General features: G+C 44.3%; 1 protein-coding gene and 1 long non-coding RNA gene across 4 annotated transcripts in view; one reads left to right on the top strand and one right to left on the bottom strand.

Moving 5' to 3' along the window:
- Positions 1-25,973, top strand: part of B4galt6 (beta-1,4-galactosyltransferase 6) — a 58,180-nt gene extending 32,207 nt beyond the window's left edge. For all 3 annotated transcript variants that reach the window (NM_031740.3, XM_087593460.1, XM_087593459.1), the window contains 6 exon segments: positions 6,276-6,400; positions 11,602-11,718; positions 19,767-19,954; positions 21,313-21,435; positions 21,617-21,718; positions 22,099-25,973. In NM_031740.3, coding sequence (NP_113928.1) covers positions 6,276-6,400; positions 11,602-11,718; positions 19,767-19,954; positions 21,313-21,435; positions 21,617-21,718; positions 22,099-22,246 — 803 coding nt within the window. In that variant the 3' untranslated portion in view covers positions 22,247-25,973.
- LOC147999677 (uncharacterized) lies at positions 1,429-13,575 on the bottom strand. Its single transcript, XR_015642801.1, has 3 exons — positions 13,505-13,575; positions 8,352-8,506; positions 1,429-2,698 (listed from the first exon to the last, which is right to left on the bottom strand). It is a non-coding gene; the product is annotated as an uncharacterized LOC147999677 (long non-coding RNA).
- Positions 25,974-26,839: the final 866 nt, after the last annotated feature.

Genomic DNA, 26,839 nt, shown 5'->3' with positions numbered 1-26,839 from the left:
GGTCATACTGAAACAGAACCAAGACGACATGACCATCAAGATGCCGAGGAAGGAACTTCCAGGAAGAGAAGGGGTTGGGTGATAAGAGAGGAACTGTATTGATGGTCCATCGGAAGTCTGTGCTGAAAGGCCATTTCCCAGGATGTGCAGGGCAGGAGGCACCTGTCAGAGAATGGAGCGGTGTAGAATAGCTGGTGTGGCTATTGGCAGAAACCGTAAGGTGTTGAAAGTGTGGCACAAGGAAGCAGACAGTTTGGAGAAGGCAGGTAGAAGTGTGCAGACACCTCCTTTGTGCTTGGCTTTAGGGTTACGGATTTGGCAGTGTGACCTTGTGTTTTGCACTCTTTGGAGGCAAGAGAAGGGTTTCTGTGAGATGAGAAGCTAGGAGTGGTGCTAATTTATGCAGATCATTGAGACACAGTGCATGGGAGTTTCTTGGCATGTGACTGTCTCCGGGAAACACATTTGAAAAGGCAGAAGCAGATGATGTATTTTCTTGATTTCATTTGCATAGTGGCTTTTGGGGACAAGAAAGAAGCATTGTGTGTAGTGCCCATGTTGTACCCTGTGTCAAAGCGAAAAGGAAAGGACAAGTGAGTGTCTCAGAAGCAGGGGAAGAAGAGGTAAACAGTAGTGGCAGGTTATGTCTTCTAAGGGAATGGTCAGACTTTTCGTTGTTGGGGAAGGGGAGACAATTGGCAGCATTTGATGAAAGATAATCTCCAGCCCTCCCAGGGTGGATTTCAAGGCAGAGTTGGGAACAGAACCAATGAAATTGACTGGAAACTCAGTTGTTTATTGTTTGTTTGTTGTGCAGAACAAATCAAGGAAAACAACAAGTGAGTGTGTGTTGGGGGCAGGGTGAGTGCTAAGAAGTGTGTACTGTTTAAGGGACAAGGGCCTGGGAAGTTATGGGATGTGTTAGATTGGGTCATTTACACATTGAATATTTTTGGTACAAGTGCTTTCAAAGATGTGTTGTAGCACCTGGGGGAATCAGAATACAAATACAGGTAAGAAAGGAAGGGGAGTGTAACAGCTTTACTGCCACCATGCACACGGATATCTATCCACACAATCTATTCATACACACACACACACACACACACACACATCCATCCATACACACACACATATCCATCCATGCACACATCCATCCATCCATGCACACACACATCTATGCATACACACATCCATCCATGCACACACATATCCATGCATACACATATCCATCCATGCACACAAACATCCATGTACACACACATCCATCCATGTACACATCCATCCATGCACACAAACATCTATCCACGCACACATACATCCATGCACACACATATCCATGCATACACATATCCATCCATGCACACATCCATCATCCACCCACCCACCACCCATTTATCCATGCTGAAGGCACTGACAGTGTTGGAATTTATAACTGAAAACCACCGTTTTATGCTTAGAAAGCTCTAGTTTGGTCATTTAAAAAACAGCTGAGTAAGAAAACATTTTGAAGTCATGGAAATTCGAGAAGTCCATGTACGACATTTGAAGGAGTGCTGGTGCTAGCTTCAAAGAGGACAGTAGGTGAACGGTGGCAGGGTGAGTCATCTTCAGCCGCAGAGCCAGGCTGGGCAGCTGAAGGGTCAGGGAGAGAACATCCTTCTCGTGAGAGGAATATTCCTGGAAGTCTTTCACGCTGTCACTAGAGGTCTGGACAGTGCATATTTAAAACCCCGGGGGGCAACACAGCCAAGCAAAGAGTCAGGAATCAGGCTTTTTCTACTCAAAACTGATAGAGCCCCCGATCCCCATCCCCACCCTCTGTGTGAGTGATGAAGTCATTTCAAACTGTTGATTTATAGGGAAAGAGCCCTCTGCCTGCATATTAGAAGTTACTTGAGCTGTAAGAAGGATTTAAGCTTGAGTAATTCACACAAATCCAATGCTTGTACATCAGAGGCTTGCATTTAAGAGAAAAAGAAAACAAAGCCCTCAATCCTGCCTAGAGATATGTTATAATCCACCTTGCCTTAGCCCATCTGTGGTCATTGAGGACCCAGCAAGCCCCAGATGCATCAGGTCCAGCTTCAAGCCAGGAGGCATTGCTTCACGCGTGCACACACACACGTTCAGGAGGCTGGAGTCTTTGTCCACAGTGGAATAGATTCTCATGCACAGCAGCAGTCCTGGGGCTTGTGGGCGTGGCCGTAAGACTGACAGGTGACTGGCCTTGGCTCAGATTCCGCCTTCCCCTTTGCTCTGTAGGTAACTGGGAGAGCCTCATAGACACCTGGCTCCTTCGAAGGCTCTCGTAAAGCACTGAGACTTGTAGGGGCCAGCTGTTACACAAGAAGTGGAAGTGGCTTTCCTTAGGGACCAGCACACCCACGCCAGAAATGGTGGTGCTGCTGCTGGCAGGATGACTTCAGACACTGGGTCACCTCCGCCCTTCAGAGCGAGGTGTTAGGATTACAGAGCAAAGTGCAGGGGCTGCACGGGAAGCTGATAGCAGACAAGGTGGGTTGCAAATGAAGGAAGCAATCAAAGGGAAGATGAAGCCCGGTGCCTCTGGTGTCCTTCAGCAGGAGCCCATAAGGCCTGACTCCTGATTGACTGGAGCATATAAATTCATAGGGAGATGGAAATTAAACTGCAAAGGATGCTGGGAAACCTGATGATGATAATTACAGCTGCCGAGCTGAGAAAAGATAAAAAATTGTTTAATAGTGCAAGAAAAGTCCAATTAGGTAAGCTGCTTATAATTTTGCCTGATCACTAGCTATCATTTTAGTAAGGCGCTTACTTTAAAATGCATCTGATTTATTAGTGTGATTTATTTACTCATTATTTAATGTATGTGAGTACACTGTTTTCTTCAGACACACTAGTAAAGGACGTCGAATACCATTACAGATGGTTGTGAACCATCTGTACGTGTGGTTGCTGGGAATTGAACTCAGGTCCTCTGGAAGAGCAGTCAGTGTTCTTAACCACTATCTGCGAGATTTTTATTTGATGAATGCTAAATTCTCTCTGTGCTTTGTGACCAAGTCTGGGTATTTTATACCTGATGCCGGGTTTCCCTTACATTTGACTTGCCTTCCTCTCTTATGTTTGTAGGCCTCATTCTGTTTTACATACATAAATCTGACTTTTTTTAAGATCAGCAACTTTGCATATCTTGTCTCCTGAAATGGTGGGTATTTGTTTATAAATTTGTCAGTAGAACAGGCTGGTGTTAGAAGATAGATTTTCCTCTTTGTTCACTCTGGGAAGCTTAGGCATTTACATCGACAGATGCGTCTCTGTAGTGTGCGTGAGTGTGTGTGTGTGAGTGTGTGTGTACGGTGTGCAGTGTGTGTGTGTGTATGGTGTACAGTGTGTGTGTGTATGGTGTGCAGTGTGTATGTGTGTATGGTGTACAGTGTGTGTGTGTGTATGGTGTGCAGTGTGTGTGTGTATGGTGTACTGTGTGTGTGTGTGTATGGTGTACTGTGTGTGTGTGTGTATGGTGTACTGTGTGTGTGTGTGTATGGTGTGCAGTGTGTGTGTATGGTGTACAGTGTGTGTGTGTGTGTGTGTATGGTGTGCAGTGTGTGTGCGTGTATGGTGTACTCTGTGTGTGTGTGTGTGTGTGTGTGTGTGTGTGTGTGTGTGTACGGTATGCAGCCTCTGCCAGGCCTGCTTCATCAGGTGAGGTGGGATGGGAGGGGAGACTGTGTCTAGACCTGAAGAAGAGGAGGGGACGCCTAGAGAGGGACCAAGTGTTTCCTGTGTGCAGCTGTGGCTGTGTGAGGTTCTGAAGAAGCAGTAACATGGCATCCAGTTGGTTTAACCTTACGAGATGAGGAAGTTAGAAGAAAGACTTGACCAGAGGGCTTTCCACACCACTTTGTACCCATTTCGAACTTCAGCAGGTGTCGGGTTAGTAAACTGCTACAAGACGACATGTGATTCTATGTTCCCGGCTTTCACTGAGGATAGGAGGACAGCATGTCTTTGAGGGGTGTTAGTGAGTTGTGGTTCTATGGTTCAGGATTCGACTAGGTTAAGAGCAGTTCCTTCTCGTTGCAGAGAGAGAGCTGGGAGTGTTCTGTGGTAGAGTGGATGCTTGTGAGACCAAGAACATCTTAGAAACCCTTAGCTTTTCAGCTTCACATAACCAGGGGCCTGATGCGCTGCAGGTACTCAGAATAAATGTGCTGTCTTGGATGTACAGTTCTCGCTTAAGAACTGCTGGGGTGGGGACTAGAAAGATAGCTTAGTAGTTATCATCACTCTTCCTGTGAACACAAGTTTGGTTCCCAGCACCCTCTTAAGGTAATCACAACAGGGAGATCTGTGAGGTACACACACACACACACACACACACACACACACACACACACACACACTTTTATAAAAGAAAGATGTATCAGGGGTCAGCTGTGACGGTGCATGCCTGTAAGCCTAGACAGGAAGCTGAAGCAGGAGATTTGAGAGTTCAAGGCCAGAGCTGTATTGGTGGTTTGGGTCTGCTATCCCAGCTTTTTGGGAGACGAAGTCAGAAAGATTGCAGTTAAGAGCTCAGCTTGGTCAACCTGGAAAGACTTTGTTCTGTACTTAAAACAAAAAACAAACAAACAAACAAACAAATGGGGTACCACACAGAGACCTAGGTTCCATCACCAGCACTGCACAACCCAACCAACCAACTCATGGGAGTTCAAGGCTGGCCTGGGCTACTACTTAGTTAGACTGCGTCTTTATCATCACCAACAAACAAGTCAGTAACTGAGGGCTTAGAACAGGGAGCTGCCACAGAAACTTCTCAGGCAAGCTGGATCCTTGACTGCACTGCAGAAGAGTTCAGGACCAGCCAGAGTGAAGCAAAGATATTTAGACAGAGCTGTACAGGAAAAGGTCACACACCAAAGACGGGTGTGAGGGTTTCTTAAGAGCAAGAGTCCCCCAGAAGTGTATTTAGGTGACTGTATACATGATCGTGTTGCTTTGAACATTACATTATTCAGTGGATATAATTTGCGATAAGGTTTAAACGGTGTACAAGTAAAGCTTAAATGTATATGAGTTGGTTTGTATATTTATTTATCGTAAAGAATTCTTTTGTTTTTGTTTTTATAAAAATATTTGTAAGGCAGTTTTCTGAGGTGCAGTGTTTATTTGGGGGGAGGGTGTCTAGCTCAAACCCACAAACATTCTGGCCCCAGGTAAGCTTCATTTTTCTGTTTTCAGCACCTTGGAGAACTGAGCACTGCTTTTGCAGCTCCTGTAATGTTATCAGTAGTGGTGCAGATTCCTGACTGCCAGCCAGGAAGAAATGCAAAACAGCTAGGACGAGAGGCTTCTCCTTCCTCCTCTCTAGGGAGTGGGGGATTGACTTCAGGACCTTCTGGTTCAGAGGCCCAAGTCCGGGGACTCTTTCGTTCTTTAGGTAAATGTTGTCGTGTTTGCGTGTATCCCGTGCATGGACTCATGCACACTTTTAGTTTTCTCCAGATTGGTTATACTGTCTGATACATGAAGGTATCATGTATGTTGTTTGTTTAGGGAAGAAAAAAAAGTCTACATGACATTCTTTTTTTCTCCCAAATGTTTTGAATCAAATGGGTCTAACCACTTTGGATGGTGCCTTTCTACAGAAGAGGACCTAGAGTCAGAGAAAGAACGATGTCCCTGGGCTAGGGAGACTGATGGTCTGGAGAGTTCTTGCCTCGTAAGCACGAGGACCTGAGTTCAAGTCACGGGGACACACACAAAAAGTCGGTTGTGTCTGTGCACGCTTGCAGCTCTGTGATGGAGAGATGGGGGGATGGATTCCTGTAAGCTTGCTGGTCAGAAGGTGGGAAGTACGTTAAGGACCTAGACCAGAGGAAGTTAACCTCTGACCTCTATATCCACACACACACACACACACACACACACACACACACACACACACACGCACACTTTAAAATACTTGATTTGTTGTAAGAGTGTGCTGTGTTTGAATGTGGTTCAACATTTTCCATTTTTTTTTTAACTCAAAAGCAAAGGAAGGGCTAACGATTTTCATTTTCTTAAGCCAGTGTGTTAAGTGTAGTGTGGTGGCCATAAAGGTTACCGTCTAAAAGTGAAAGGAGGTGCTATTCGCTGACTACATGGTGGCGACGGGAGTAACCCAGATCGTGCATCGCTCTGTTACTGACGTTGATACTTCATGCAGTTTGAGGCTAAATAAATGAATGAATAAATAAATAGCTGGAAAACAGTTCCTTATGTGTTTTGGCTTGCAGGGGGATTCCTCAGTGTCAACGTGAGTGAAATCAGCTTTGATGAAGTCCATCAGCTCTTCTCCAAGGACTCGGAGATTGAGCCGGGAGGCCACTGGAGGCCCCAGGACTGCAAGCCTAGATGGAAGGTGAGGGAGTTCTCCTCACGGCGACGTGAGGCAGTTCTCCTCACGGCGACGTGACAGTGACTGAGCATTTGGGGACAGGCATGTGCCTGGTTCAAAGTGGAGGCATTCGAATGTATGCATTCACCGCCCCGCAGCCCCGCAGCCCGCGCTGTCAGTTTGAAGGCTGTAAATGCATTCGTGCACAGAGAGAGTGTGTGCGCATGCGCTCCGGGCCTCGGAGCTGCCGGTAAAGAAATAAGATAGAGACTGGATTTCTCTTCGGAGCCGTCTGTCTCCTGCGGGTGTCTCCACCAGTTTCCGGAACTGAGAACTCAAGGGGGGATTCTAATGTCTTTATTTTCAGTTGGGTCCAGCACTGGGCCACCGGGGGCTTCTCAGAGACCACAGTCAAACTTGAAAGAGAGGATTTGAGCCCTTTGCTTGGCTTAAGGCTGAGCACAGTGCTTCACATGTCAGAATTCTGCTTAGTGTTTTGTTTGAAAAACCGTGAGGGAGTATGTCAGCCTCTTGTGCACGAGGACAAACAAACAAACAAATAAACCAACAGCAGCAGCAGCAAAGGAAACAGGTTGGCCGTTGTTCTCAGCCCTGTGAAACGGATCCTGGATGAACATTGTGTAATGGTGCTATGTTTGAGCCAGCCTGGCACTGTGCACTTGCAGTGAGAACCAGGAGTCATTACATCCGGTGTACGTCCTCAAGGGATGTGATGTGACTTCAGCCTGGAAGTAGTCCTTTTAGAAAGTACCAGTGTCCTTCTAACATACTTGTGTGTTTGTTCAGATTAAAAGTAGATATTCCCAGTTAAAATGATTTAATTAAGGAAAGAAAAACCTTTCCCACGTGTACTCGACCACTTGGGTTTTAGATAATTCCAGATGTAGTCAAGTTGACAACCATCACAATGAGACATATGTGGGTTTTAGTTTTAGGCTGAAGGTCCTTCAGAGGTGAGCTATCCTTGCCAAGTTCAATTCCAACCCCACCCACCCCGCCTTTGCGTGCATGTATGACTGTAACAACGCCCATTCGAATGCCATGCAAGTCTGAGAGAAGAAAGCAGTTAGACACGTGTTCCTTGAGGCTCTCCTTCCCTGTTTTTTAATTAAGCCCCAAGTCAGTCTGTACTGCAGTCTTCCAATATTAGAGATTCTAGAGGTCTGTGGGTATTCCAGATACCACAGGTTTGAGAGGAAGGTTCTCCACGGGTCCGGGATCTTCTGGGGCAGGCTATCTTCCACATGGGAATCGTGGAGGGACGGATTGGTGCTTTTCAGGCGGTCACCTGCAATGTTGGCTTTCCATGCAGGGCTCGCCTGAGGTCCTGAGTCACTGCTCTGACACCTGCAGGCTCAGGTGTGATGATGCTGTCCTGATTAGAGGCTTGAACTTCCTCATGTCACCCGGGGTCCTCGGGGATGGGTCTTAGCCACCTGTGTCAGCCCGAAAGAGCTGTTAAGGCACAACATGCCAATTCTTGAGCAAAGTCATCAGACCTGACCCTAGTAGAGGAAACAGATAAGAACTGCCCTCTCCCTTCTTTATGAAAATGAGGAAGAGGAGGAAGGGTGAACTACAACACCCCAGGAGGTGAGAATTCAGTAGCTCACGGCTTGTTTCCATCTAGTTCAGTGGCAGCAGCTAGCTGGGCTCTAAACCAGCTTGGTCTAAAGCCCCGCCTTGCTGGAGCATGTAGGTGGTGTGTGATTCAGAGTGTGAGAGGGGAGTATATACACATCATACACACAAAAATAAATACATTTTAAAATCCAAATTATAGGGACTGGAGAAACGACTTAGTAATTAAGAATTGTTGCTGTTCGTGCAGAGGACTTGAGTTTCATTCCAATACCCAGTTTCGGAGGCTCACAGCCACCTGTAACAGCGTGCTGGCTGGGCAAATGTCTGTGTGGCAGACATTTTCCTGATTATCTTTTCATAGTGTACTTACAAGGCAGTGAGGAAGGACTTGGGAAGATAAAACATTGTTTCCGAATATAGTGACCAAATGTCCTTCATGGTGCATCCAGAAGAGAGGGGCTCCGGCAAGTCCGCACATCCGGAAGACGTGCCGATGACCCCACAGGACACTGTGCTTTCTTCTTTCTGCACAACAAATTACAAACTATTAAGAATATCCTTCTATGGGCTGGAGAGATGGCTCAGTGGTTAAGAGCACTGACTGCTCTTCCAGAGGTCCTGAGTTCAAATCCCAGCAAGCTACTGTGTCCTTATATAAAATAAATGAATAAATTTTTAAAAAGAAATGCATTTAAAAAAAAGAGTATGGAGTACAAAGGGAATGCCAAGTGAATTTTAAAGATTTATTACACACACACAAACACACACACAGAGAGAGAGAGAGAGAGAGAGAGAGGAGAGAGGGGGGAAGGGAAGGAAGGAGAGGGAGAGAGAGAGAACAAGTGTGTGCACTTTAGGCCTGTCACTTAAAATGTGGATTGACCTTGTGTGTTTTTCTGCATGCTCGTGTTTTCCTTCTGGCCCTGCTCCTGATAGAACGGCTCTGAGGCTCAAATAGATTTGCAGATACTTAGGCCATATGCTTTGGCTGTTCCCCAGCTAGTTCATAAGTTAATCATTGGGTTGCTCTCTTCTAAGGTCTGCCATGTGGCTGGTTACTTGGTCCTCGGTTTTTTGCTGCTGTCTCCATCTGTGTTCTGGGGCCAATCTCCGACCTGCCTCTATCCCAGCATCCTTCTCTCTCTTTGCTGGATATCTCACCTTCTAATTTCCTATCTAAACTCATTGGTCAATCAAGTTTTTATTGACAGGTGAATACTTTTTATATAATACACAAGAGATTATCTCTACATGATAGCATCTCATTGTAATTTGGACATGCATTTGCTATTAAAATTTTATTTGTGGAGGTTGGGGATTTGGCTCAGTGGTAGAGCGCTTGCCTAGCAAGCGCAAGGCCCTGGTTTCGGTCCCCAGCTCCGAAAAAAAAAATTATTTGCCAGAATGCTTTCTTATTTTCTTACTAAGATAAAAGACAAACAAATAAACGAACAAACAGCAGGGGACTGGAGAGATGGCTCGCCATTAAGAGCACTGATTGCTCTTCCAGAGGTCCTGAGTTCAGTTCCCAGCAACCCATTACAACCATCTGTAATGGGATTCAGTGCCTTCTTCTGCTGTGTCTGAGGACAGCAACAGTGTACTCACATACATAAAATAAAAATAAAGTCTAAAAAAAAACTAATACAAAAGCCAAAGAAACAGTAACAAACAAACCAAACCCTACACCAACTCTTGGTGTTTTAAGACCACTTAAAACTTCTCTACTTCTCTGAGGATCTCACGGCATTAAGGACTGTAACTTGGTACTTTCCAGTCCGTGTATAGTCAGCTTCTCAACCTAATTGTATTTAATTCATGGGGGCAATCTTTAATCCAGACTGCCTTCTCTGCTTAAATGTATATAATCTATTTCTTTAAATACTTATTTTCATCTGTGCATGTGTCTACGTGTCTGTGTGTTTGTATGTCCGATGCCCTCAGAGGCCAGAGAAGGAAGTCAGATCCCTGGGAACAGGAGTTGCAGGTGACTGTGAACCACTTATGCTGGGTACTCAGGTCCTCTGCATGGGCAGCAAGCACTTTTGACCACCAAGCCATCTCTCCAGCCGCTATAATTTGGCTTTGGGAGTTTTTATTTATTTTTGTGTATATGAGGAGCATAGCATGGGTGCTGTGACCTGTGGGGAGGGGTCTGGCTTGTCAGGCAATTTCCCCGAGTCATCTCCCCGATCTATCTGTAATTTCTCTTAAGTGCTTTGGAGAGCCTTTGTATTATGTCGTAGGTAGGCAGCTTGTAGCCAGAGGCAAAGCCAAGAGAGGCAGATTTTTCTACAGTTCCACTGCTAGACCCTGGGCATGGAGGTAACACTCACTAACTGTCCTCCTACCCTCGTATCTACTGTCACCCCACGCCCTGTGAGCTGGTTGGCTGCAGATCGAGTTAGGAAATCCTCAAATGTGCCAACCATCAGAAGCCCACAGCAAGTTCCCGCTTGGCACCTTCTGTGAATATCAAGTGGGGAGCAGGGTAGGAGTCTTGGATGCATCGTGCACATAGATCCCCAAGAGCTAAGAGATATCTTCTGGGGCAAGTCAGACAGGTCCTTAGGGGAAGAGAGTCATGGTGGTGCCCAGGACTTAGCAAATGTGAAAGCATCAATGGGAATGCCAGCCTCTTAGCATGGTCTCTGTCCTAGCTGTCACGTCAGTCAAGGAAGGAGAAGTGTGGTCTTCTAATCCCGGTACCTTCTTCTCTTCTTAAGTAAACCCTCGATAACTCAGTTTGTCCCTTTTGTAAGTCTGGTAATAGACTTGTCTTCTTCCCCCGGTGTTGGGGGACTGAATCCAGGACCCACACACGCTAAGCACGCGTTTCACCTTTGACTACGCCCCTACCTCCGTTGATGACTTTTGTGGTTGTTGGCAATACCTAATGTCGCGTCCCGATTTCACAAGTAGAATGAGCCCCAAGGCTTAGCATTCTCAGTCAGTGTTTCTGGTCTAGATTAAAAATGTCCACAAACGCCAGGTTTGTGGTTCTTTCAAAGCCTAGACTATGGAGTGGTACAGACACTGTAGTAACCTTTTTTATTTGTGAAAATTCGGTGATGTTTGGAATTCATGTATAGAAAGTTTACTGTGCTGATTTCCAGTTATATTAGCAAGCTAACACTAAGGCCAATTGAACTCAGACTCAGGAAGTAAATTAGAAGACACTGGAGCTTTGAGAAGGTCAGAATCAAAGGTCTGGCCTTTGATTTGTTTGGATCCTAAGAAGTTAAGGATGGGGTGGAGGGTCGTGGGGATGATGAGGGGTGGAGGATGGGACTCAGGGTGGGTTGGGGAGGGTGGCTTTGTGAGTGATATTTAAGAATTGTTCAGGGGGTTGGGGATTTAACTCAGTGGTAGAGCGCTTGCCTAGCAAGCGCAAGGCCCTGGGTTCAGTCCCCAGCTCTGCAAAAAAAAAAAAGAATTGTTCAGAGGTCATCTGTCTTCCCTAGCTTCACAAGACCAAGCCTGTGTGTGTCTGATAAGACAGTCGTCACAAGGTTAGTGACTTAAAGGCTGGTGTCCAAGGCCCAGCTGTTGTACGCACTTGTAGGCCTTGCTGCAACAGTACCTTACATGTGCTGCAGGGGTTCTGTTTTGTTTTGAAGGTGGCAGTTCTCATCCCCTTCCGTAACCGCCATGAACACCTCCCGATCTTTTTCCTGCACCTGATCCCGATGCTCCAGAAACAGAGGCTGGAATTTGCCTTTTATGTCATCGAACAGGTGAGGAGAGTTTTCAGAACGGCAGTAAATATTCTAGAGCCTCACCGATAGAATCAAACGAGATCACTGGAATGGAAATTTGTTTGTTTTTTTTTAATATTGCAATTTGGTCAAATGAATTGAGCAATGATTATGCTTGATGTTGAGATGATAGTATTATATTAATGGCTTTATATGTTTGCCTTAATTTGTGTTTCTCTGCTGTGATGTGACCCCATGGGTACAGCAATTCTTATAAAGGAAAACATTTAGCTGGGGCTGGCTTACGGTTTCAGAGGTCTAATCTATCACCGTAGTCATGGTGATACAGTACTGGAGAAGGAGCGGAGAGTTCAACGTGTCGATCAATAAGCAGCAGAAGGAGACCGTGCCGCACTACGTTTAGCTTGAGCATAGAACTCAAAGCCCACCCCACAGTGACACACTTGCTCCAGTAAGGCCGCACCTCCTAATAGTGTCAGTCCCCATGGACCAGGTATCCCTGGGACCAAGTATTCAAACTTGGGGGTCCATTCCTATTGAACCTACCACACCTATGATTGTGTTGTCAAATTGTTTTGTAAGTACCCGTGGCTTCCTCTGCAGAAGTAAATGCTGAACTTGTAACATTGATCCACTTCTGCTTTCCGGATATATGTGAGCTTGTATTGTTCTTAACCTGTGCGAAGGGCAGTTTACTAGAGGGTACTGCTTCTTATTAACGTCAGCTACTTAGGAGTATTTGGTCCTATGCAACTGTCTGGGACTCATGATGGTGCAACTTGGAATGCCATCCCTGCCCTGTCCTATCTGAATTATGGATGTACTCACTGTGTGAAAGCCCTCAAACACACCCACTGTGTTTTCATTTCTGACCTATTGTTTTATTTCAATGCATAAAACATAGGATAAAGATCTTTATTGTTTTTTTTTCAAGGTAAGTATTGATAGTCTTGATAGGGTATTTCTGTCTGGAAGGGTTGCTGACTAGCCTTGAAAGTTAATATTGCCTTGACATTATTAGGTAATTAGAGGTTCTTGACTAGAGCCAGGTAGTAATCCTTGAAAAGAGAAATGGTACGTGACGGACATCTTCTGTTCTGATGTCATGGTTTGCTATTTTCAGAATTATTGTTTCTTGGGAGCAGAGCTGTATCTGGTGTAGACACACGTAGCTTGTCAGCCACACATAGGCTGATTTCAGTGATAGAACACTATCCCTTTCACAGTAGGGACCAGCTCGGTAAGTCAATGCTCATCCAATGATGGACAGACAGGCCAAAATAAATTACATAAGAGAATCAATCTGTAATGCCCAGGATCTCTTCCAAATGGGAGTCTAGAGTTCTTTCAGAACAAGAGATAAACAGGAAGTGAGTAGAATTAGTAAATACATGTTGAGTGGCTACTATGCGAGCTGGCATGGTCTACATAGACTTGAAGTGACTTTGCCTTTGTTTAAAGACCACGATTGTAAGTGTAATGAAACAATGTAGTTGCTTCATTATATTCTCTTAAGTGGAAAGTGCTGTGTCAGAAACCTAACGTAGTCTAAGACACCTTAAAAAGAGAGCTCTCTACTGCCTTCTGCCTCTCCTACTGCGACCTCAGCTGTAGGCGCTGTATTTTGTCCTAATGCACACCGTCCGAATCATTTCTGTGGCTGTGATAAATACCCTGACAAAAGGCTGAGGGGAAAGAACTTACTTCACCCCACAATCCCAGCTTATAGTCTCTTACGGCAGGGACTTAGACTAGTTGTCATGTCCTCAGTCAGGAGCAGAGACAGAAGGGCTTATGTGCTCACCTGCTTGCTGGCTTGCTTGGCTTAGCTACCCTTCTCCACTCATGCAGTTCCAGACAGGCAGGAAACGGGGGGGGGGGGGGGGGGGGGCACTCACAGCGAGCTGACTCCACCCACATCCATTAACTTAATTATCCCCAGGACAGTTCCGTGGGCCAACCCGATCTAGATAGTCCCTCCTCGAGATTCTATTCCCAGGTGACGATAGGTTGGGTCAAGCTGACAATCAAATCTGACCTGCCTCCTGGCTGTTCCGGTCACAGAGCACTTTCCCACGTTCCCCGGTTACGTCTCACTGCATCTTTCATTTCTCTTACTGATAAATTGATCTTTTAAATGTCTTTGCTGTTCATTCGAGTCGGAAGACTCTGTTTATTCTTTTTATGATATTTTAATTGCGGTGTCTTTGGTTGGGTTGAAGAATGTTTTGTATGCTCACGGTAGGTAATTGGTGAGTCATGCTTGGCAAGTGTTTATCTACAGACTGTGGGCTGCCCTTTCATTCTGACGGTGTTTGTTTTCCCCCGTTCAGTGCTGGGATTAAACCCAGAGCCTCCCCACCCCCCACCCCTGCTATACAGTCCATACAGGGTTTTATTGAAAAGCAAAGGTTTTAATTGTAATAAAGTCCTATTTATTGATTTTTTTTTTATTTCGTAGTACCTGCTTCTTGTTTTGCAGCTGAGAATGGTTTTCAGATACTCTCAGAGTATTTTTCTCCAGAGCATTTGTGGTTTTTGACTCTGATATTTAGGCTAGTCCCTCTGGTGTGAGGTAAGGAAGAGGGGTTGGTGTTGGTGTTGTTTTGTTTTTCTCTTGGCTTTGGATTTCAGCTATTTCCTCATATTTTATCACCATTTATCAATTAAGTAATCTTTTCCTCATCAGCCCTTTTGTTGGAACTGAGTTCCCATACACATATATACATACACGGAACGTGTATAAATCTATTTCTGGTCTTTCAGTCCAGTTCCATTAAATCTACTTGTCTGTTTCTGTAAGACACTTTTTTGGGGATTTCACCCTCCATTTTTTTAGTAAAATATGGAACAAAATTAATAATGGCCAAAGTGTGGCCTAACTTGTATTACTAAAGGCTGCTTCTTTCTTTCTTTCTTTCTTTCTTTCTTTCTTTCTTTCTTTCTTTCTTTCTTTCTCTGTTTTCCTTCCTTCCTTTCTTCCTCCTTCCCTCCCTCTCTCCCTCCTTCCCTCCTTCCCTCCCTCCTTCTGTCCCTCCCTCTCTCCCTCTCTCCCTCCCTCCTACTGTCCTTTCCTCCCTCCCTCTCTCCCTCTCTCCCTTTCCTTCCTTCCTTTCTTTTGTAGCAATTACTCATATTTTTACTGAAGACTAAATAATATCCAATTGGAAGTTTTTCTTCTATGATTTATTCTGAATCTTTTAAAAACCTTCTCAGCTTTTTGTATGCGCCTTACTCCCTCCCTTAGAACAATGCCCGCTCACCCCACATTGAGAGCATCTCACTGTGTGGCCCGCCTGGCCCAGCCGGTGTTCGGTATACAGAGCAGACTGGCCTTGAATTCACAGAGCCTTTACCACCCAAGGGCCAGCATTAAAGGCCTGGGTAATGAGGCCTGACCTAAGTGTGTGCACTTTTTTTTTTTTTCCGGAGCTGGGGACCGAACCCAGGGCCTTGCGCTTGCTAGGCAAGTGCTCTACCACTGAGCTAAATCCCCAACCCCGTCTGTGCACTTTTCAACACGGCAACTTATCCTGTAAAAAAAACAAAAAACAAAAACTGACCTTTTTAAAAAATGGTGACAAGTCGGAACTTTAAGCCACCTTCATGGTGGCTGTAGTTAGGGGTCTGCGTGGTTTCGGGAACTGCGAGTTTTTGTTTCTGCGTCTCATTCACCCATAACGCGCAGAGGTGAGCTAGCACTGCACTCTCAGAGGCATGCAGTCTGGAGTTCAGTGGATTCTGCATGGGATGAGGCCAGAGCAGCCGAGATCTGCATTTTAACTCTCAAGTCTGTTAGGTCTGAATGCCAGCCTTGATCGATCAGCAACACACGTTTGATAGCTGCGGCTGTTTTCACCTTCGCCAGTTAGAAGAGTCACTTCCCTGCTGGGCGAGCGCCCAGAGGTTCAGCACAACTGAAGAGCTCCCAGAAAGCTGGGGTATCCAAGAGTGTGCATGGCTTTGCCTCCTCTCTAAGACGAAACGTAAGGACAGAGATGAGGAAGGCAGTGGAGCTAAAGGGTGCCCAGCACGGCAGATGCTGTTTAGATCTTTCATGTAGAACACAGCTGAGACAAGAAAGAAGTTAATTCCCGGCTAGCCGATCGAGCACAGAGACGGGCTTGAACACTGAGCTGCTTATGTTCAGTCACAAGACAGCCGAGTGCCTCATTCATGCGGCATCCATGCTGGTATTGCTAGGTGACCGACACTCATAACCTACAGTGTAGCCTCCAGAGAAGCTATAGGGGAAGCCCTGGGCTGTCGTGGGGTCTAAAGACAGGAGTCAGCTTAGGGTCTCTCAGGTCTTTACCTTGCCTGTCTTTTTAAGAACAGCAAGGGATCCCTGTACTCATTCATTGATGACAAGGCACACACAGTGACTTCACCAGAGAGACGCTTTAGACGCAGAAGGAAGTCTAACCTAGACATCTGCAAAGGCCAAGACGGGCCACTGCCTTTTCGCTTGTGCAGCCCATGTCCCTTCACTCAATAAATCATTATGAAAGAGCGATCAGAGCAGAACATCAGTGCGTGTGAAATGTGGTTTCTGCAGTGAATAAACCAGGGCTCCTTTTTGTTGCTGTGGCAAAATGCCTTGGCAGAATGAGACTTAGGGAAGAAGGGATTTGTTTTAGCTCACAGCTCAAGATTATAGTCCGTCATCCCAAGGAAGTCAAGGCAGGAACTTGATGTAGTCAGTCACCTCCTGCCCACAGTCAAGAGCAGAGAGAGAGGAACATTCATGCCCACCTCCTCTTTCACCTTCTACTCCCTGATGTAGTCAGGACCCAAAGCCAGGGGATGTTGCTGCCCACAGTGGGCTTGGTTTTACCATGTTAATCAATACAAGGAAGATCTTTCACAGACATGCTGACAGACCAGCCTGACCTCTAGACAACCCTTCATTGATACTCCCCATCATACCAACTAAAGCCCCTTATTCTTCTGAAAGAGAGCGGTAGTAAATTGTCATGTGATGTGCAGGCTCGGTCTAGAAAACACGATGGGCTGGCTCTATGTAGAGAAGGAGACATAAGTGAGACCAGAACGAGAGGGAACACTTAACTTCCATAATCATCCTTAAAGGAGATGATAACGGCTTGGGTTCCGGTGGCCCAGGACATTGTGAACAGTGGCTGGGTTGGGTTTTAATTAGAGTGAAATTATTTACTCATACAGTGGTAAGTAGCTTGAGTGGTACGGAGCTCTCCTTGGCTTTTATTCTCAAGCATGAATAGGCAGCCACAGAGCTCCAGGTTTTAAAGAAAATGAACAGTCAAGCCAGGTAGCGGAGAGAACAAAGAAGACAGAGTCAGCAGAAACTCACAGTCAGGAGCCACAGAGCTAAGGGAAAAAATAAAAGTATTTCTGACAGGAAAATGGTTTATCATTATGAAAGAGCGATCAGAGCAGGACGTCAGTGCGTGTGAAAATGTGGCCGCTGAAAGCTTTTGAAAGAATAGCTGGGGGGCAAAATAACATCTAAAGCAGAACCAAAATGTCAGAAAGCAGAGGCCACGAGCATCACTGTCCTCCGAGAGGCCTATGGATAGCACCATCCTCTGAAACTGGACCTCTCACTTGCCCTGGTGAGGCTCTGCTCTGCTCCCAGAAGAATTCTGTTTCTGTCGATGACATGGTCAGCATCATAAGTGTTGGCTGGCCTTTGTCATTTCTGCTCCTTTTTTCTATCTCTAGGGATCTAGCATGGCCACTGAGTTACACGTCCCATCTATGGAGGTCACTGAGTTTTACTGCAGTTTTTAATACATTAATGTGTAACTGATACACACATTCATCAGAGTTCTAGAAGAACCACAGCAGAAACGTTTTTTAGGAGTGGGGAGAGAAGGAGCTAAAGAAGAAACTATAAGGAAAAATTCCAAAGCTTGATGGGGTAGTTCATGCCTTTAATCCTAGCCCTTAGAAGGCAGAGGCAAGTGGGTTTCTGAGTTCAAGGACAGCCTGGTCTGTAGAATGAGTTCAGGACAGCAAGAGCCACACAGGGAAATCCTGTCTCAGAAAAAAAGCATATGTCTTTAGGTGAGAGGCATCCTCCCTGGTGCCCATGTGACTAGAGCACATATCCACTATAAAGCATAGTATTTGTCAATTTTAGAATAAAAATAAAAAAAGAAAAATATTTAAATAGAGTATAGAAAAAAATGACAAGAATCAGGAATGTATGAACTATCCTGCCATTGCAAGTAGCTAGAAGCCTGACTTCCGGATTCTAAAATAAGAAAGGTACCATGCCCTAGAACTTTCTTTCTACTCATGGTATCAGTCTGGGGTAGACGGTGGCATGTTCAGTCATTCATGATGAAACACAGACACACAGACATACAGACACACACACATTTTTCAAAGAACCTTCTGAAAGACAGACATGAGCCCCATCAGAGACATGAGTGGGCAAGGGCATGAAACAGAGTCCTGGGTGATATTCACGTGGCTGGCCCATGAAGACAATGGGAATTGAGCTGAGGAGAAAAGGAACCGAGAGAGGTTTGAAATTTCTATAGTTACATCAGTTACTAAAGGGCTAGGCTGTATCGACTGGCCTTTCTAGTTATACAGAAAACCAATTATCTCCTTGATGAAGAAAAAAATCAATTCAGTCAGCACTGAGGAAAAATTTACACAGTATCCATAATAACGTTACCATTTATCTTCCTTTGCATCGTTTCTATTTCACTACAAAAACCAGTGTGCTTTCTGCAACCCATGCACCACACCGAGTAACATCTCTCAGGAGGCCACACGCTGGTGTTGGCCACACTGCACAACTCCTTCCCTTCTGCCACAGTCCTTTTTCCTGTGTTTCTGGGGGTGATTTTGTAACAATTGTTAAGGCATTTGTAAATGTCCTTAATTTTCTTTAGATGCCAAACCAAACTTTGCTGTTTCCTGTAGACAGGATCATCACTGTGAATAGAGGAAAATGGTTACAATATAGGAACTCGGGTTTTATGTAGTAAGTTCCTGTATTGTGTCAGTTTAAAATGTTTAGAGTGTAACAAAAGAAACCGTTGTCCACGCACTGTAATGTAACATAGTTACACTAGGAAGGGGGCTGGCTGTGTGTCGTCTAAAATGTTCTTGGCGTACTGTAAACATCAAGACTTTGAAGTCCTTCAGAGTACATCTGTCCTTCCAGGAAGATGTCCCGCTTTATTATATAGGAGAGTGCCAGCCTGTGGGTTGCCTTCAGTTTCCTGCCTTAAGTTTCTCCCCATCCCCCATGTTAGGGATCAAACCCAGGGCTCTAAGCATGCTGGGTAAATGTTCTCATCACTGAGCCGCATCCCCTTCCTCCTGTCTTAATAAAAATTGTTTTTATTACTTAAAGTGGGTGCGGGCAAATGAGTGCAGGTGCCCTAGGAGATGGAGTCACAGATGTTGTGAGCTCTGTGATACGGGTGCGGGAAATACACTCGGTTCCACTGTAAGAGCGGACGGGGCTCTTGAGGGGGCTGCTGAAAATTAACACAGCAGGGAAATACGGAATATACTTACTCTCAGTCGTTCTGTGTGTTCTTTGGTATAGCATCTCTACTATCTTATCTTTAGATTTTGGTCACACATAGTCTGCGATCCGGCATATTTGAAGTGAGGCAGAAATGCAAGTTGACGTGTTCATGGCATGTGCGTTGCCCCGGTTGAGTAGATAGCAACCGCTATTCTCTTTTCTTCAGTCACCAAAGGGGTCACGAGTAGATTTAAACAGTATGCAGTCATGCGCCCATATCAGCATCACCAGTCAGTGGCATCACTCATATAAAATGGCAGCACCCAAAGTGTATCACCCAATGGTACAGCAGCCACAGTTGTGTATGTGACCCTGGGACGTCTCTACGTCCATCAGTCCCTCACCCCTCAAAATGCACCCTCAACTGGGAAGTGGCGCCTGGCTGCGTCCCATACGCTTCTGACTTGTTTCTTTCGTTAACGAGACGTAATCATTATTACTTAACCGTGATACAGCAAATTAAGAAGCGATAGGAAAGCCTCACGTGACCGAGTCTGAGTACATTTCTGCTTTTCTCTGTTCTGTGGAGACCGGCACACAACCGTTCAATCGTGCCATGCTCTTTAACGTGGGTTTCAAAGAGGCCATGAAGGACAGAGCCTGGGACTGTGTGATCTTCCACGACGTGGATCATCTTCCTGAGAACGATCGGAACTATTACGGATGCGGGGAGATGCCGCGGCACTTTGCAGCGAAGCTGGACAAGTACATGTACATGTGAGTAGCTCGTCCCTCTCGATCCTAAGTGGCGTGTGCTTGCAGCAGCCTGCAGGGCGTCCGTCTGGGACTGGTCAGCGGACGGAGGAGCCTCATCAACACCATCCCCCGCTCCACTGTGTCCTAGGGAGCCGGGACGGGGACTGGTTTGTCCATTGGAGATTATACAAGGGTTGAGTGGGGGAGAAAACTGGCTCCTGTAGTAAGCACATGGATTTAAATCTGGGTTTTCACCCTTGGGTCTTGCTTAGACACTCAAGGTTGCTTTCCTTTTCCTTGGACAATGGAGCCCAGCCGCGGGGCGGCTTTCTTGGATCACACATCCTAATCCTACCATGCTAGCTCTTCCTGCTTCCCCACCCCTTAGAGACTGAAGACAACTCCCAAAAGGTGACTTGGGATAGTCTCCCTTCCTCAGGCACACACACAAATAAATAGATACAGCAAGCATTTAAAATGTTTCAAAGCTTGACCTGCTCCTTGGAATTTGAGTTAGAGGGAATAGGGAAAATAAAACCTAAAAATATTTTTCTAAGTGCTAGTGTTTTAAAAATAAATTATATTTGGGGCTGGTAAGATGGCTCAGCGGGCAAAAGTGTTTGTAAGCCGGCCCGGCAACCTGAATTTGATCTCTAGAACCCATGTGGTAGATGAGGGAACTGATGCCCACAAGTGGTCCTCTGACACCACACCCCCTTCCCCCACAATAAATGTGTGAAAAAAATGTTTTAAAAGTGTATATTAGGGGTTGGGGATTTAGTTCAGTGGTAGAGCGCTTGCCTATGAAGCGCAAGGCCCTGGGTTCAATCCCCAGCTCCGAAAAAAAGAACCCAAAAAAAAAAAAAAAAGTGTATATTAAGTATCCATGACTGTTTGGTTAGTTTAATCCAAGCAGGTAAAGTAAAGCCTTTTAGAAATAGAAATTCATTTCAAAACTAAATGCGTTTCTTTCTGGTTATATTTACGCTGTTCTGTGTAACTAATAACACACTTATAAATAGTTAATATTTCTAAATGTTTTCAGCTTAGCGACATTTAGCACTGCATTTGCAGTTATTAGTATGTTTAAGCCTGGCTTTCGTGAGAATATTATGCACCTTTTGAACACTGGAACTTGAGTCAGAAAAGTACTACTAAATTTCAGTTGACATACATGTTTTGATTTTACATTTGATTTAAGCACTTGCTTTGATATCCTATAAAAATGTTTCATTTTTTCAGTTCACATTCTCCAGAATCCTTTTATTTTTTTTAAATCAGCTTGTTTTTTTTTTTTTTTAAATAGAAGTACATGTTATAGCATATGAGGGGTGGGGCGTGTGTGACTGACCAGCCCAATGGGTGTTCTCTTTTTCCAGTCTTCCTTATAAGGAGTTCTTTGGTGGGGTGAGTGGCCTGACAGTGGAGCAATTTAGGAAGATCAATGGCTTTCCCAATGCCTTCTGGGGATGGGGAGGAGAGGATGACGACCTTTGGAACAGGTATGTTGAGCTCAGCACAAGTAGCTTGGTAACTCAGCTTCCAGATTCTGGAATGGGTAAATCACACCTCTCCTAAGAAAGGAGACTTTGGGTTGGGGAGTTTTGGAAGTTCCCAGATTTGTTTTTGTGGTAACCCATTTCGTTCTGAAATTCATTTAATCCATTTTATGTCACCCTGCAGAGTTCACTACTCTGGATACAATGTAACCCGGCCAGAGGGGGACTTGGGAAAATATACATCTATTCCCCATCACCATCGAGGGGAAGTACAATTTTTAGGACGGTGAGTGTAGTGCTATCCTGAGACTTCAGGGCTTCAAAATGAATGTGCTGCGTGGGCTTTTGTTTGGTTTGGGTTTTTAAGGGGAGGAACTTTTTTTCATGATCAAAGGTCTCTGGCAAATGTGTTTTTGGGTTGCAGTTATAGGGTTTGTCTCTGTGTATGTGTGTGGGGTTTTCTGTGTGCGTTTTGTGTCTTGTGTGTGTGTGTAATCTAAGTTGCAAAAGTAAAAAATTCTCTCCTTTTTTAGGGTAATCTGTTTCTGACTAGTAAAAGTCTAATTTAAAATAATGGCTTAGATAATTTAGAGTATGCTTTTATTAAAAGAATGACTCAATATATTTTCCTCTTCTTAACACATTCGCTGCTGTTTTTTTCCTTAGGTATAAATTACTTCGCTATTCTAAGGAGCGTCAGTTCATTGATGGATTGAACAATTTATTATACACACCCAAAATACTGGTTGACAGGCTGTATACAAATATATCTGTAAACCTCATGCCGGAGTTAGCTCCAGTTGAAGACTATTAAAAAGAAGTCATTCCCGTGGTGGGGTAGACCACAGCACTGAATCATGAACTTGGCTTGGAATGCACTCACCGTGGAAGTTAGAGATTGGTGTGTATCTCAGTGTCCCAGTCTGTAAAAAGAACCAGCAGTCCTTAATGTTTACAGCGTGGGCTCCATCTGTCACACTCCCCACTCTCCTCCCTGCTGGGAGCACCTCCCATGGCGAGCACTGTCGAGATACAAACCCATTGCTTGGGATTGGAAGTGAAGAAAACTCCCTACACAGAGAAGATTTTTTTTATACTGAAATCTATAATTTAATTCAAGAGAATGCTTTTATTTCCGTTCAAACATATTTTGTACATATGTGATGTAAATTAAATATGTTCAAATTGTTGAAAAATAAGATGTCATAATTTTGCATGTAATTGGTTATGCCTTCATTGGACTTTTATAGACATTTTTTTTATTTGCATGGGGGAAAAAACTGTAAATTTATGTCGCCAGACAAAGGTTAAGCCTTGTGTGAAATGAAGGGACTGTCAGCGACGGACAAAGATAATACCGTAACTGTTTCGTTGAACTGGTGTTCAGCTTTAGGCCTTCAGCCTCATGGGAAGAGGCACAGTCCTCTGAGGGCTTTGAAGGAAGGAAGGAAGGACTCGAATAGCTTTTCTTCCTGCCAGGATTACCTGTTTTGTTTGTTTGTTTTTTTCACTTGCTTGCAGTCTCATCAGATCTTGCCAAGTCAGCAGCCATATTGTTTATGCATACTGCATGAGTATTACCAAGAAAATCTTCAGAGTTGTAAAGTGACATGCTGTACAGGACCTCTTCGTGTTAAATGTCTCTATGTACCTCTGCTGTGTCAGGGATCTTGTGCCTCAAAAAAAAAATGTCCCCAAGGTTGTGTTTATACACGGTCTATATTTTTTTCAATCTCATAATGAACAGCATTATTATTTCCACTTTAGAAGAACCAAAAGAAGGTATCTTCTTTTAAAAACATTTTTTTTAAAGAATGAATTTATGGAAAATCCAGTAGTGCTTATACAGATGAATTATACTATTAGATGAGAAATTAGATGCTCTATTTTTATGAAGATAAATGCTTAGATTAAAACAGACTTTAACTTTAATTCTCAAACGTACATAGTTCCCTTTCACATCAGCCAGTCACTTGAACTGTTTTTTTTTTCTTTTTTTCCGCTTTCAAGAAATCTCTGGTGTTATTCAAATTTTTTTTTCACTACCAGTATAATTTAATGCCCCCCCCCCCCCCCCGTCCCCAGTGGAGCTGGGAATTGAATCTAGGGCCTGTAGACTTACCTTAAAATCATTATTGTATGTGTGGATGCTGTGACTTCTGAACTAGGTCTCACAGCCTAACGCCAGGTCTGCTCATCCTCCTCACTTGGGTGAGGCTTTTGACAACCAAAGAACAACAAAGCCCAAACAGTGTTCTGAAAATTATCAATTCTAAAGATTCTTGAAAAATAGCTTGTATTCTCATGTAAGATCTTATCTCCCATATTTAAACAAATTGAAAACATCGCCTATCTGTCAAGTGAACCCTCCCAAAGAGCAAAGAGTGAGAGAATTCTGAATGTGGGGAAGTTTGTCCCCTTGTCTGACGTGAGAGCTTAGCTTGCAGTTGTCCTTGTCTGTCACAGTTTTTAATGCTGATGGCCACAAGCCAAAGTAATTAGATCCTTACACCGGAGAAGACAGACACCCTATCTGTTGTGACAGCAGTCTTTCCAGGTTTCTTCTTAGACGTGCTTCTAAAATACTTACCTCCCAACTTTTTTGGTTACTCAAAGTAGTGGGGGGGGGGGGAATCACAACCTGTGGAAATGAAGATTTTTGTATGCTATCAGTTATTCTCTGTCTCTTGTGGCTAATGAGGTGTTTAATTCGACGGAATGACAGTAAAGTGTAATGTTAATGTTAAGGCTGGTGAGACAGGACTCTGGGTGTGTGGTGAGCCCAGCCCTGGTCCCTCCTCCTGGTTCTGTGGAATGTGGTACCACGTGGATTCTTACTGGGGGAAACACACTTTATAAGGTGACAGGCTATCCACAGTCAGCACCTTTTGCATTGATATATAGTTCACAGCTTTAGGAAAATTCAGAACTGGTGAACTGCCTTACTCTCTTAGGGTAAGTCTGGCATTAACATGGCTGCGGGAGTCGGATGTATTTCTGCTAAATCTTCATGCTGAATCTGCTGTGTCAGCTTGTGAGAACCGCCTTTTCTAATTCAGACCTGGAATTATTTTCTTTTTCTTTTTCTTTTTTTTTTTTTTTTTTTTTGGAGCTGAGGACTGAACCCAGGGCCTTGAGCTTGCTAGGCAAGAGCTCTACCACTGAGCTAAATCCTCAACCCCCTGGAATTATTTTCAGTAGTGAATAGTGATCTCTATATGTCACCACAAATGACAGTTTTGCCCTGTTACCATAACCACAGTGAATCTCCTCCTTCTATATTAGCCCAAGCAGACAGTCTGATAGAATCAAATGCACTTGGTGGCTTTGCACTGTCTGCCCACATCCGCTGCCTTGCCAACGGTGGTATTTAAACGTGGTTTTTGTTTTGCTTTTGCCTGAACAAGTCAAATCGAGACAGTTGAAACTTACCTGAGATTAGGAAGAATGTCCTCTGGTAACTTACCTGTCACTTGTCTTAGACTCGGAGCCAGTGTGGCCACAGATGCTGGGAGGCCCTCGTGGCACTGGGGAAATGATCGATGCCTTTGAACTGAAGAAAGAAAGCATGACTGACAGGCCGAAAGTTCCCACGTCCACTGTAACATTCTGTCTGATTTTTTAATGAAGATGTCATTTAATTATTTGCCAAAACTAGGGTTTTAATGAAGTGGCTTCCCCAGTCCCCTTTTTATAGTTATTTTCTGGTGTAGACCCTTGAGGTGGCTCAGGGTATAAAGGTGCCTCTCCCAAGCCTGACAACCTACGCTTGATCCCTGGGGTTCACACTGTAGAAGGAGAGGACTACCCTGGTACATTGTTCTCAGACTTCTGTATGTGTGCGCGCTCGCGCTCACACACACACACACACACACACACACACGCGCGCGCGCAAGGCAAATTAAAAGGTATATAAAAGTTAAATTTCTGTTTTATAAAACGGTGTTTAATAAGAAAATATTTATAAAATTTAAGTACAAAATTATCTATTAAAAATTCCTATTCCTGCCAGTCAATGGTGGAGTTTGCCTTTAATCCAAGCTCTCTGGAAGCAAGGCAGGTTCTCTGAATTGGAGGCCAGCCTGGCCTGTGGAGTGAGTTCCAAGACAGCTGGGGCGACACAGAGAAACTGTCTCAAAAACAAAACCAAATCAAAACAAAAACTGCTATTCCAGTTGATACTGATAACCATTGTAAAAGAGAGCAGAAATATCATCAATACAATATCGTCCCTTTGGGACTCCCTGGGGGGGAAGCAGATTGTATTTGTGTCATTGTATCTGCCCTGTTTCTTTATAAATAACACTCTAGATTTCTTGCCTTGGGTTTGCAGAGTTGTTGAGAAGCAAACTGTCGCCGTGTTTTTTGGAAGGTGGAAGTGTACTTAAGATTATTTATTATGAAATGGAGTACTTCTATGTAAGTGCGTTGATGTAAACGCTAGTGATTTCTCGCTTTTTTTTTTTGTCTTGTTTTGCTTCTCATGGAAATGTTTGTACTTTTTTTATCATTGTCTTTTATGAAATACAATGTTCTAAAGAGTTTGTGTGGTGGCGTCATTGTTTTCTCTCAGAACGTCTTGGGGATTATCTGGTTTTCTTCTCCCTAAATTTTGGGTGGATCGTTGATGCTTTAGTCGCTGTTAAGGACGCACTGAAAATACGTGGAGATCAAAGCGTAAATACACTCAGTGTTCACCATGACTCCCTCCAAAACACACTATCATTTAATACTCATGCGTACACTTGGTAATCCGTGATATCAAGACTCATTTAACTCAGAATTATTAATTAAGAATTAGTTAAGAATTGTGTAAAGCGTTTTCCCCACAGACGTGAAGACCTGACAAACTAAACACCAGAGTTATGTTCTAACCTGTAGCCTTTGCTTCATTTTCTAGGCATGGCTTCTAGGTACTGATCCGGATGTTACAGCTTACGTGTTTTTCAGATATTAAATCATTTTAAAGATATTTTAGGAAAAGCAGTCAATTTCAAATACCTTGGGGCTAGGTTTGTATTGGGGCTTTTTCTGGCTTGCTATTTCTGTACTCAATTCTGGTATTACTAATATTTAGACAACGTGTGATCGGCGGATCATTGTCACTGCATAGCAGAAATAATTTCAGTCATTAACCACCATTTAAACAATTAGTCATAAAGTTTAATTAGGTTCTTGTGCCTGGGGTTCATAGCCATGGTTTGTGCTCAGAGAAGAGGTTTTACTTAAATCGAGTGTTACTGGGGATGGAACCCAGAACCTATCACTAAGCTATGTCCTCAGACTACTGTTTCGATTTTCTGAGGTAGTCCCCAGGCTGCTCTAGAACTGACTGAGAGGCCCAGACTGACCTCTACATTATTCTAGTACCTCAACCTCTCAAGAGCTGGGATCACAGGGGTGCGCT

Source organism: Rattus norvegicus, chromosome 18, assembly GCF_021556685.1.
Source record: "Rattus norvegicus strain SHRSP/BbbUtx chromosome 18, alternate assembly SHRSP_T2T, whole genome shotgun sequence".
Taxonomy (NCBI): domain Eukaryota; kingdom Metazoa; phylum Chordata; class Mammalia; order Rodentia; family Muridae; genus Rattus; species Rattus norvegicus.
The sequence above is the reverse complement of the archived record's forward strand: the minus strand, read 5'-3'. Positions and strand labels throughout refer to the sequence as shown.